At 61.5% G+C, this 12,846-nt stretch overlaps 1 protein-coding gene across 1 annotated transcript in view; it reads left to right on the top strand.

Annotated features, from left to right (window-relative positions):
* PRRX2 (paired related homeobox 2) overlaps positions 1-6,095 on the top strand; it is a 37,509-nt gene extending 31,414 nt beyond the window's left edge. The window contains exons 2-4 of the mRNA XM_054727598.1: positions 3,550-3,740; positions 4,388-4,566; positions 5,642-6,095. Of these exons, the coding sequence (XP_054583573.1) occupies positions 3,550-3,740; positions 4,388-4,566; positions 5,642-5,777 (506 nt within the window). The 3' untranslated portion in view covers positions 5,778-6,095. The remainder of the gene's footprint in view (positions 1-3,549; positions 3,741-4,387; positions 4,567-5,641) is intronic.
* The last annotated feature ends 6,751 nt before the right edge of the window (positions 6,096-12,846 follow it).

Below are 12,846 nucleotides of genomic sequence, written 5' to 3' on the forward strand. Positions count from 1 at the left end.
CTCAGTCGGGCAGAGCATCGTCCGGATACACCCACGAGGTAGGTTCAATCCCCGGTCAGAAATCAACCAACGAACGCATAAGCAAGCAGAACAGCAAAACCCGTGTTTCTCTCTCCACCCCTTCCACGCTTGCTATCAGTCAATCGATCAAAAATGTAAAAAGCAAAATAATACATTATTTCTTGAAAAAGTGCCCAGTGCGCCCTCCCCGTGGGCTAGGGTGGGGACCTGGGTGCTGGCACACCAGCGAGATGCGTGAACCTGGGGACCCCTCCCCGTGGCGTCTCCCAGAGCTGGGACCACGAGTGACAGACCACAGACCTTCCTGAGGGGCGAGGTGATGGGGGGGAGACCCCATGGAGATGGGCTGAGCCCTCCAGCAGACAAGAATTCCTCCCCCGGCTGCATGGCCCTGGGCACGCAGCCCAGCCTCAGTTTCCCCGGATGTGAAATAGATGGTTGGGGGGATTCAGTGGGTGGGTCCTGCCCAAACCAGTTGTTTTGGGGCGCAGCCCATCCGGGGCAGGAACCTGGGCAGGAACCGGGAGGGCGGGTCCACCGCTGTGGAGGCCAGCTGGTCCGGGTGGGCGCATCTGGGGCTGGGGGGGGGGCAGGGCATGCTTCGGGTGAGAGTTCCCGCTCCACGTCACCGCACAGTTTGCTTCTTCCGGCGCCCACTTGGCGGGGCGGGCGCTACGAAACGGTTTTCACTTAAACACGCTCCACTTAGAATGGTCCGGAACTTCCCGAAAAAAGTCTGCTTTTTTGGCTGGAATCCCTCCTGCGCTGGGTGTGTGCCCAAGCCGAAGGGGCGCGGACGTGGGCTCCGCAATGGCTGGTGTTCCGGAAGCTTCCGTCCCGCGTGGCCTATTGCTCATCACCCCGTTTTCAGCACATGGGCCCTTGCTGTTTCGGTTTAGGGTTTCTTCCTGCTGGATGGAGGGGCGGGGGCGGGAGAGGGACATTCCCGTCCATCCGTCGGCGCCTTTCCTTGGAGGGAAGGGGTGAGGAGTGAAGCCTGAGCCGGTCCAGGAGGGGAGGCGGCTCGCTGGCCCCCCCCTTCGTGCAGCCCCCCGCCCACCCCTCCCACGCGTGTCCCACGTGTTCGCAAGCAGGCCCTTCCCACGAGGAGAGCTCCGAACACCGACTCCTGCCGCTGCGTCCACGCCGAGGCTTGGCCCTCCGCCCCGCGGACAGGGTGGCCAGCGATGCGGCCGTGCGGGGCCGTGTCCTGGGCGTCGAAGGGAATTTAGCAGATCCCAGCCTGTCCCCGTTTTCCCTTGGTCTCTGCCTGACACCCCCAGAGGCGGCCCCCCCCCACACACACACACACAGTCACTAGTTTCATGGAACAAGTCAGCCTCCGATTGAATCCATCGGTAAACCCGGCTCACCTCGGAGCTTGTTTGAAAACGGGGATCGAGTGGTGTCCATTGCAGGGCCTGGAATGTTCTAGATGCTCCGTTGAACACAGGTTTGTCATCTTGTAAAGTGTAGGGCGTGGAGCTGGGGAGAGGGAAGGACTTGTTTTACTTTGTTCCGTCCTGGGTTGTTTGAGTCGGTGACTGACAGGCAGCGGCATTGCTTGGTTATTAAAACATGTGTATTCTTTAGTCCTCACCGACGCGTATTTCTCCACCGATTTTTAGAGAGAGTGGAAGGGAGGGGGGAGAGACACAGAGAGAGAAACATCGATGTGGGAGAGACACAGCGATTCGTTGCCTCCCGCACGCGCTCTGACCAAGGCTGGGGATGGAGCCTGCAACCGAGGTACATGCCCTTGACCGGAATCGAACCTGGGACCCTGCAGTCCGCAGGCTGATGCTCTAACCACTGAGCCAAACTGGCCGGGGCTAAAATACACACTCTTAGTAAGAAAGTCAGATACACAAGGAAGTGCTGAACTGGGCAGTGCTGGTTCTCAGTGCCGGGTGAGCTCGACCGAGTGGGGGGAGGGTTTCCGTGCGGGCTCAGGTGGTCAGGGAGGGCTCCCTGGAGGAGTGGGCAGTGAGCTGGGCCCTGGGGGAGGAAGGGCCAGCATTCCTCCCCTGGATAAAAGGTACATGTGGGAGGAATGTACCGAGCATCCTCCTTCCTCCCCTCTGTCAGGTGGGGTGATGGGGTAACGGCACGCAGACGTAGGACTCCTCTGAGCACCCGTGACCTGCGGTGCTGAAGGGCCTGCGTGCAGCGCCCCCTGGGACCTGGGACCCTTGCTGCTCTTCATTACGTGTTATTACAATTAAACAGCAAAGCCAGCGGGGGGCTCGCCACGCCTAGAGCCTGGACGGTGCTCGCCACGCGGGGGTCTCCTGGACCTCCCTGCCGGGCCGGTCGTCCCTCATGGCCGCAGGTGCCTGTCCCCCGGCTCCACAGGCCGCCTTTTTCACCACGACACCCCTGGCCCTAGCGCGGAGCCTGCCACATAGCAGGTGCCTGGTGAATACGTGCTGAGCGGGCGAATGGGTGAACGAAGGAGTGAATTAAAGGCCGGCGCTCCTGCTCTTGGGGCTGGACCATCCATCCTCGAGGGAGACCCAAGTCAAAGCTCAGGCAGCCCTAGCTGGGGCCTCAGTGGACAGAGCATCTCAGTCTCTCTCTCTCTCCTCTCCCTTCTTCTCCGAAATAAGTATATATATATATATATATATATATATATATATATATATATGTATTATAATATATATATATATTATATTTATTTTTTTTCAGAGAGGAAAGGAGAGGAGAGAGAGAGAGCTAGAAACATCAATGATGAGAGAGAATCATTAATTGGCTGCCTCCTGCACGTCCCCTCCTGGAGATCAAGCCTGCAACCCAGGCAGGTGCCCTTGACCGGAATCGAACCAGGGACCCTTCAGTCCGCAGGCTGATCCTCTATCCACTGAGCCAAACCAGCTAGGGCAGTGGTCGGCAAACCTCGGCTCGCGAGCCACATGCGGCTCTTTGGCCCCTTGAGTGTTCTGATGCCACTTCTTCAAAATAGACTCGCCCAGGCCGAAAACCGACTTCTGCGCATGGGCCACGAAGTTTCCATCACACTGTGCGTGCGCGCCCGCACGTGGTATTTTGTGGAAGAGCCACACTCAAGGGGCCAAAGAGCCGCATGTGGCTCGCAAGCCGCGGTTTGCCGACCACTGAGCTAGGGCATGTAAAAATATATTTTAAAAACAAAAAAAGCCTGGCTGGCGTGGCTCAGTGGTTGAGCATGGACCTATGGACCTGTGAACCAGGAGGTCATGGTTCGATTCCTGGTCAGGTCACATGCCCGGGTTGTGTGCTTGATCCCCAGTGTGGGGCGTGCAGGAGGCAGCTGATCAATGATTCTCTCTCATCGTTGATGGTTCCATCTCCCTCTCCCTTCCTCTCTGAAATCAATAACTACATATATTTTTTTAAAAAAACCAACTCAATGCAAACTGCTGAGCAGGTGCCTGAGTGCCTTTGTCCGAGCTTCGCGGGCAGGGGCGGCTGGCCAGTCTGGGGGCTTCCGGCACCCACCGCGCCGTCCTCGGCCCTGCTGCCCTGCTGACCCTGTCCTCCCCGCAGGTGAGTGTCCCAGCCCCGGGCGCGGCGGCGCCACCGCCAAGCGGAAGAAGAAGCAGCGCCGGAACCGCACCACGTTCAACAGCAGCCAGCTGCAGGCGCTGGAGCGCGTGTTCGAGCGCACGCACTACCCCGACGCCTTCGTGCGCGAGGAGCTGGCCCGGCGCGTCAACCTCAGCGAGGCGCGCGTCCAGGTGAGCGCTGCCATCCGGGGCGCCCGGGGGCCGCGCAGCCCCCATTCGCTCAGGGGTAGGAGCTGCCGGGGTGAGATGTTCAAGAGCAGAAACGTCTGAGGCCAGAGGCTGAGGTTCACTTCCAAGCCCTGCCACGTACTAGCTGTGTGACCTAGAGCAAGTTGCCTAACCTCTCTGTGCCTTAGGTGCCTCCCTGTAACACGGGATCGTGTGGGTGTGTTTTATAGGGCTCTCCTGAGAAGTAAAGGGGTCACTACATTTTTCAAATTTCTAAAAAAGGAGTTACCGCATTTGTAAAGTGCTCCGAGCAGCGCCTGCCACAAAGGGGTTTGAGGACGTCGTTTTAACGTGTTACGTGTTCACTCGGTGCCAGCTCGGGGCTGAGCGCTCAGCATGCTCCTCTCATGATAACCTCACAACAGCCAAGCGCTCATTTGTTCATCCTTCATTCATTCACGCGCCCGTTCTCCAACACCGGCTCACCCAGCAGCAGGCATCGCCCAGCACCCCCACTTTCCAGATGAGGAAACCGAGGCTCGGAGAGGGGAAGCTGCCAGTCTGGGGCTGGTAGCAGAGCAGGCACACCTGGGTCCAGAAGGCCCTGGGTGCCCTTCACAGCCGCACCCGCTCCCTCTCTCCCACCCCAGGTCTGGTTCCAGAACCGCCGGGCCAAGTTCCGCCGGAATGAGCGGGCCATGCTGGCCAACCGCTCTGCCTCGCTGCTCAAGTCCTACAGCCAGGAGGCCGCCATCGAGCAGCCCGTGGCCCCCCGGCCCACCGCCCTGAACCCAGACTATCTCTCCTGGACAGCCTCGTCCCCCTACAGGTGAGGGCCGGCCCCCGTCAGGCCAGGAGGGGCGTGGCCAGGGGTCCCAAGGGTGCGTTAGGGCCCAGGCTCCTCCCAGCATCCCCTGGCACCGGGCACACACCAAGCGGTAGGTGCGCAAGTGTGTGACGTGTGCTCTCGGGTGTGCACGCGTGGGTGTCGTAGGAGTATGCGTGTGTTGCGTGAGTGTGAGCATGTATGCACATGAGTGTGTGCATTTCCACATCAGTGTGTGTGCACGGTTGTGAGTGCGCACATGTGCCTGGGAGTGCACAGGCGTGTGCGTGTGCACGTGCATGCATGTGCACACGGATGTGCGGAAGGGCGAGACGACGAGGCCTGTCTGGAGGGGAGGGAAGAACCCGCGTGGCTCTCAGGCAGCTGGAACCCCACGGGATTTGAGGCGCGAGAGCCCACACCCCGTGTCCACCTTCCCGGCCAGAAACGGAGGCTCGAGGACTGGGACCGTGGCCTCCCTGTCCTGGGGACCTGGCTGGGGTCCAGGGCCACGTTCTGGGGCAGCTCTCCCCTGGTCACAGCTAGAAACAGGCTCCGAGGTGGCAGGGTGAGACGGAAGAGGGAGGGGGCTGGGGAGCTGGGTTTGCTCCCCACAACTCCAGGGGGCGCCATCTGCCCCTTAGTCTGTGAGCGTCTCTGCGGGAGCCTCGGCCTTGTGGAAGGTGAGCCCAGCAGTCAGCCGTGGCATCGAGTCCTGGTGGTGCGCAGTGAGGCCCTAGAGGTGCCGGCCTGTCTCCCAGCTGCCCGGCCTGTCCTGACTCACGGACGGCACCCTGCACCCAGGCGTGTGCGCACTCACCCGTCCTCTACGCACAGGCCCCGTGCCCGCGCCGGGGTGGACGGGACCCCGGCCCTGCTCTCAGGAAGCTCCTGGTCCAGCGAGAAATCCCCACACATCCCCAGGGCTGGCCGGGGGCACTTCTGCAGTCCCATCACCCCGCCCCTAGGGGAGGGCGTCCCAGGAGGGCGCACTGAGGAGGGGCGGCAGGAGGGCCAGGGCCGGGGCCCGGGACTGAGAGCCACACCAAAGGCGTCCCGTGTCTTCTGTCGCCCCCAGCACAGTGCCGCCCTACAGCCCCGGAGGCTCCAGCCCGGCCGCCCCGGGGGTCAACATGGCCAACAGCATCGCCAGCCTGCGCCTCAAGGCCAAGGAGTTCAGCCTGCACCACAGCCAGGTGCCCACCGTGAACTGAGCCCGGCCACCCGGACCGCTGCCTCCCGGTCGGCAGCCGAGGCGAGGGCAGATGCAGGAGAGCGACCTCCTCCTGTCCCGTCCCAGGCCCGCTGGGTGGGCCCTCCCGGCCCTCCCCTCCAGCCCGGACCCGGGGCCTGAGAGGCTGCGGAGACGCCAGCCGGAGCCCAGCTCAGCCCCTCGTCCCCGGCCGCCGGAGACTTCGCCCGTGACCCTGGCAGGGGTTGGGCCGGAAGGTGAACAGGAGCTCACCAAGGACCTCACTTACTTTGTGTATTAAAACCAAATAGCTTTTGTCTTCAAGAAATAAAAAATTGTTTAAGCCCCAGAAGGCTGTGGGAGGGCAGCTACGGGCAGCAAGGCCGCGGGGGCCCCAGCAGCCGCGGGGAGCCCTGGCCGGGGCCCGGCTGGGACCGCAGCCAGCAGGCAGCTGCCCTGTCTGCCGCTCCTGGACGAAGTCTCCTTCACCTGCAGAGCCCAGGGGTGGGGAGTGGGACAGGAGGGCGAGACCCGCCCCGGACCCCACGCATGCCCCGGGGTTTCTGTGGCTGTGAGCAGGACTCCTCCCCTCTCTGGTCAGGGAGCGGCCCTCTGCCCTGTGGCAGGGGGCAGGGTGGATGGGACAGACGCTGGCATGAACTTCCTTGCTCTTGGGCATACTCAAAGCGTGGGACCCCGAGCATTTGACTGGGGAGGGGCCTGGACAAAGGGTGGGGTGCAGAGTGGAGGTCCCAGGGCCCACAGGACAGAGGAGGGCTCCTGACAGCTCAGGCCACCAGAAGACCTTCTCCCAAGGCCCCGAACCCACCCTTTTGCGGATGGTAACTGGGGTGACAGAGGACACATGTGCCACCGGCAGTGGCACCAATGAAGAGGAGCCGCAGAGAACTGCGGGGTGAGGGGCGTGTCTGGAGCAGCCCCTGCCCTGGCCCTCCGCCTCCCCTTCGGAGGGGCGCACCCTGCAGGGAAGGTCAAGGTCAGCTCCGTAACCTCGACAGCCCCAGGAAGGACAGCACGCCCTGACCCCAGAGGGCGCAGAGAGGGTCAGCCCCGCCTGGTCGTGGCCCTCAGAGTGACATGGTGGTCACCCCCCGATGGGTCGATACTCTCTCTGCCAGCCCGCACCGCCTCAGTGTCCCCAAGGGCCGTCGCTCCCACCCACAGGCTACATCCACATGACCTCAGACAGGTCAAAGCCACACGCAAAGCCTTGCGTGAGGGGTGGTCCCCATTCTTGTTCTAGAAGGAATGGTGACTGTAGCCACGAGCGAGGTGAGGGCCCCTCTCCCTCCTCCCCGAATTCACCCCTGAAGGCCCGCCTTGCACTCCCCCTGGAATTCTGCCATGAAAACAGTCCTGGTGGCGGCAGACACGTGGGGACACGCGCCGTGTGACGTCCTGTGGCGGGGCGGTTGGGACTCTGGTCGGCAGGAGAGCGTGGGGCACCGCTGGGGTCAGGGAGCTGGGGCTGGGTGGAGCCAGGGAGGGGGCGTTCCCACCTGACGGCGGGGGCCAGGCCGGAGCTGGGGGAGACCTGGGCCTGGACGGGCGGCGGCGGCAGTCAGAGCTGTGCTTTCTCGCTCAGTTCGGCCTCTGCCTCAGGGACGTGCTCTCGGGGCCTCCACTTGCCATTTATCACTGAACACACGTCATGAAACCCTTGCTGTGTGCAGGCCCTGCCCCAGGCCCTGAGGAGGGAGCAGAGATCCGACAAAGGGTCCCCGGCTGCAGGGGCCACACCTAGCACAGGGGGCCCCAAACTTCGTCTAAGGCCGTGGTCGGCAAACTGCGGCTCGCGAGCCACATGCGGCTCTTTGGCCCCTGGAGTGTGGCTCTTCCACAAAATACCAGGGCCTGGGTGAGTCTATTTTGAAGAAGTGGCGTTAGAAGAAGTTTAAGTTTAAAAAACTTGGCTCTCAAAAGAAATTTCAATCGTGGTCCTGTTGATATTTGGCTCTGCTGACTAATGAGTTTGCCGACCACTGGTCTAAGGCATCCGGGCAGGCTTCCCGGAGGAGGTGTCCGGGTGAAGGATGAAGAGTTCCTTAAACAAAGAGAAGAGGGAGAACAGTGTTCCTGGCTAAGGAGACACGGATGCGAAGGCCCTGGGCGAGCCAGAAGCTGCCTCTTCGGGCCAGCTGCAGGGCTGGGCCTCCTGGTGTGGCGTGAAGGAGAGGAGCAGGAGGCACCTCGGTGGGGCGTGTGTGGGCAGACCTAAAAGTTTGGATGTCATCCTGGCCTTGGGGAGCCATGGACGGGGTTTGTGTGGGGAGGAGGCTGTGTGTGCGGAGGCCCGGGCAGGTGTCCAGGCAGCGGGGGCAGCAGCCCGAGCCAGATGGGAGCAGATGGGCAGATCTGGGTGGTGTCCTGGACACACGGGGGACATGGGCTGGTGACTAGATGGTGGGCTGACAGAGCAGGCAGAGGCCAGAGGGCCAGGGCCGGGCTCAGGCACATGGGAGGAAGTCACCGTGGAGAGGAGACCTGCAGGTAGACGTCTCTGGAAGATGCTGGCCTGCCCTTCCGCCCAGACAGGAGCTGGGGCCATCCTGGTCTGAGCAGGGTCCTCCCCACAAGGAGCTCACCCCCCCCCCCCACCCCCACCCCCACCCCGGGGGTTTGCACAGCGAAGGGCTGGCACACAGGGCCAGCCAGAGAGAGTGTCTGAGCACTGAACCGGGCGCACGAGTGGACAGGCCCACCCGGGCACTGCCACGCAAGGAGAGACTCGGGGCTCCGAGGGAGGCACACCCCGTCTTCCTATTTGCAGCCCAAAGGGAGGGTGCCCTGAAGCACGGCCAGGTGGGGGCCGCCTGCAGCAGGGATGGGGTCCCACCGGGTGGGGGCTCCGGCTGAGGCCCGGAAGGCAGGTCCCAAGAATGCCAGCTTCGGAAAGAGCCGGGGGCCGGGTTCCCACAGAGGCGCTGCCCTGCGTGGGGCGCTAGGATGTCAATGTCATTTCCTCCCAAGCGCTCTAGAAAAAACAAACCGGCTTAATTGTTTACACATGTTGCTCCGGGCGCTGAGGGAGGGGGCGGGCCCTCCCTGTAAGAGAAATATATGCAAACAGTGCTGTCGCATTGCGGCCCTAATCACAGGCTGTGTGGGAGGGTCCCGGGCACCAGGCCCGGGGTGTCATTTTCCATGAGGAGACGGTACCCACGGCCCGGCCCAGGCGGGAGGACTCGGGAGCCTCCCTCTGCTGCCCTTTGTTCGGGAGTTTGGGAGAGGGCGCTGTGTATCCGCTTCTACGTTCTGTTTGAAATAAAGGAACTTGAGTTGAGAGAGAGAAATGGAAAGAACGCAGTCTGGCTCTTGGGAAACCGAAAACCTGAGACACGAAGACCCGAGCTTTCCCTGGGGCGGGGCGCTTCCCTGGCCCGGGCCTCCTGCTCTGCAAATGGGGACAAAAACCTAAGCCACTGCCCAGGGCGGCTGGCACGTCCCCCTCCATACACGGGGGCCTTGGCGTTTATGGCGGGAGAGCGCACGCAAGGGTGGAGTCTGAGGAAGTCAAAACACTCATTGTCCGGGGGGAACCTCGCACTTTCCCTGCCCAGGGACCCCGGCACCCGTGGCTTAGGGGCTCAACAGAATGAAGGGACTGAGCAGATGTCATTAAGGTCCCTAATCAGTTGACTTTGACTTAATCAAAAAGGAGACGATGCCGGGTGGACCTGACCTAACCAGGTGAGACTGTCACAGAAGGTCCAGGCGTTTCCTTCTGATGCTCTCCTGCCGGTCCTGAAGGCAAACAGCATGTTGTGGGCGGGGTGGCCGCTGTGGGCAGGGTGGCCGCTGTGGGCGGGGTGGCCGCTGTGGGCAGGGTGGCCGCTGTGGGCGGGGTGGCCGCTGTGGGCGGGGTGGCCGCTGTGGGCAGGGTGGCCGCTGTGGGCGGGGTGGCCGCTGTGGGCAGGGTGGCCGCTGGCAGCTGAGCCCTGTCATACACCAGAAGGACCTGAACTCTGCCCACAATCTGAATGGGCTTGGAAGGGGGCCCTGAGCTCCAGGGAGACCTCAGCCGTGTGAGACCCCGAGCAGAGGACCTACAGAACCTGTCAGGTCATAAACGGTGTTGCCTGAAGCCACTGTGTTGGTGGCAACTTGTGACACGGCACAGAAAACTAACGCCGGTGGGCGTGGAGCCTGGGGGTCCCACCTTGGGCTTGGCCCCGTTCTGCCCATGAACCCCAGACCCTCTACAGAGGAGATGAAGCCTCTGCTCCAATTATCTGCCAGACCAGAGGCACAGCCTCTGTCTTTACTCCTTCCAGGCCTTTCTGCACAAGCCGACAGATGACCTGCCCTAAAACCCAGCCTCGATCATGTCCCTCCTCTGCCTAAAGCCTCCCTGGCTCCCAGGGCGCTTCCAGGGGGTTCCATCACCAGTCCAGGTGTCCGAAGCTCCACCATCTCTCCCTGTCCATCCTTAACCCTCCTGTCTCCAACCCCAGACTCTTCAGACACTCCCTCCCTCCGCTGTCCCTGCAGCAGTACCCTCCCGCTCACCCTCCTCCCTGCCAGTGAAGATGCATTCCAAGGAGGGTTACACTCTAGGGTCAACCTCTTAAAAACCCAAGGGAAGTCCTGGCCAGGTCGGCAGGCACAGCAGAGGTCGGGGAGATGTGGGCCGTTGAAAAGACCCATTCAATGTTACGACTTTATATGGGAACACGGAAGGGAAAACTCTATTATTTTCATAATCAGACTTTAAAAAGTGAAGCTACTCAAAGTCCTGGTGGCCATGGGGCAGGACTCCAGGGAGCAGCGTGGGCCGACGGGACCTCCCTCAGCCTCTCTCTGTAGGAGATGCTCAGACACGGCAATGTATACATGTCTAGAATACAAACAGTATAACAGTGTAAGTATCCACGTCATATGCACATATGTAAATACTAGAGGCCCAATGCACGAAATTCGTGCAAGGGGCTCAGTCCTCGCAGCCCCGGCTCCGTCCTGAAGGTTGCCTGGACGGTCTTCCGGAATGTCATCCAGATGGTTGTTCTGCTGTTCAGTCTAATTAGCATATTAGCTCTTTATTACATAGGATAGCATGCACATTGCATATAACATGCACATCTACACTGAGTGGCCAGATTATTATGATCTCTGAACGCATAATCATCTGGCCACTCAGTGTATTTGTATCTCCAATGGGAACCAAAAGTATTGTAGACTTTTGCTGGATATCAACCACCTATTGGCCCTGAGCTTTCTATCAGCCAGTGCAAAGGGGAACACTGATCAGGTGCACGATTATAGTATCTTTGATGTCAAATAAATGAGGTACTCAAGAGAAGTACACTGAGTGGCCAGATTATTATGCGCTCAGAGATCATGATAATCTGGCCACTCAGGGTATATTTACTATGCATAGTGGAAGAGTCTGGAAAGTTATAGGCCCTGACGTGAACAGTGACTTTTCTCAGGGACCTGCGATTGTGGGTGGTCTCGGCCCAGGAGAAGCTGCCCCCAGACATCAGGCCCCACCGGGGCGGCTCCAGCCTCCCAGGCCTGGGCTCAGCCCAAAGTCCTTGTCTTCAGCTCAGGGCTGCAGCCCAGAGGCCCCCAGGCTGCTGCCAGCATCCTCCCTCCACCTCGTACCACCTCTGACCCCGGGAGGGAGGAGGCCGCCCCAGAGGGTCGGTTCAAGTCTGGGTGGAGCGCGTGATGCAGATGAAGGGATGAGGCCAGAACTCACTGGTGCCCAAGGCCAGCAGACATGGCCTCAGGGTCCCCTCTCGGGTGTCTTGGAAGAGCACCTGGCTCCTAGGGTACCAGTGCCCACGCTGGCCTCGGAGAGTGGCCGAGTGTGGCCGCCTCACAGCCCCCTACCTGAGGCGTCTCACTTGCTGCTGCCGGAAGACAGGCTGTCTCCTGGGTCCCGTGTCGAGACGCAGGCACAGCAGCTTCCAGAGCCCCTGCCAGCCCTGTCCCATCCTGCAGAGCGGAGTCTGCCCCGGACGGGACAGGGAAAAATCACTCAGCTCCTGCCACCTGCCCCTGGACAGCACCCTGGGCCTGCCCCTCCCTGCCTCTCCCTGGGCCCTCCAGGTCCTGGGTGGGCAGTCAGAGCAAACAGCAGGCACTCAATACATGATCCTGCCCTTCCTGTTTCCAAATGTGCAGCTGCGGCCCAAGAGTGGAGGCTCATCTCACCACCAGGGGGCAGTGTTACCCGCTGCCAGCTCTGTGCTCCCCGCACTGTGAGGTGGGGGCTGACGGGGATTTCCAGTGAGGCCTGGAGTCCCCCGAGCCCCCAGTGTGCCCCCAGCAGGCACCCCCACTCCACCAGTCCCCCGGGGAAGTTCAGAGGCTGCAGAGTAGTGGGAGGCGGACATGCCCAGGTGCAGAGAGAGGCTTCCCCGGTGCTGGAGACAAGGGCAGGGCTGGGAGGGGGTTAGGGAAAGTGAGGCCGTGGGGCGCAGTGGTTAGAACAGGGCCACCCATGTCCCAGGACAAGAGCCTGGGGGAGACCCATCATTCCCCTCGGGGGGCACACTTGCAATTTTCAAATCTTGCAGAGACTGAAGGTCCAGAAAGTCCCTTTAAGAGGTTGGTCACTCAAAGCCCATCGTCCTTGACTAACACCGTGAGGAGCGGCCACAGCCTCAGGAAGAGAAGGCCAACCTTACCACGCCCCCCCCCCCCGCCCCCCCGCCCACCGGCACCTGCTCCGAGGAGGATCCGGCAAAGAAATGTGGGAGCACAGGGCACGAAGGACCGTAACCCCCACACACACCTCACCAAGCTCCCCCCTTGAGAGAAATGGCAGCCACACCCTGGCTGGCCCTGGGCCTCTGGAGGGAACGGGCGTGGCTCCCAGGTCTGACCAAGGCTGGGACTCAGCGGGGGGGGGGGGGGGGGGGGGCTCCTAAAAATGCAGTGCCCGGTTCCCCTCCAGACGGGTGGACCAGAACCTCTGGGAGGGTCTGAGACGTCTGCGTTTACCGTCGCTCTGCACCCCGAGGCCTGAGGGTTAGGAACCTGAGCTGCCACTTCCTGGCCTGAGGCGGGAGCGAGGCCGCTGAGCTGTTATCATCTGAGTGGAGGGATTGGCTGCCTATCGA

The sequence above is a fragment of the Eptesicus fuscus genome, chromosome 15 (assembly GCF_027574615.1).
Source record: "Eptesicus fuscus isolate TK198812 chromosome 15, DD_ASM_mEF_20220401, whole genome shotgun sequence".
Taxonomy (NCBI): Eukaryota; Metazoa; Chordata; class Mammalia; order Chiroptera; family Vespertilionidae; genus Eptesicus; species Eptesicus fuscus.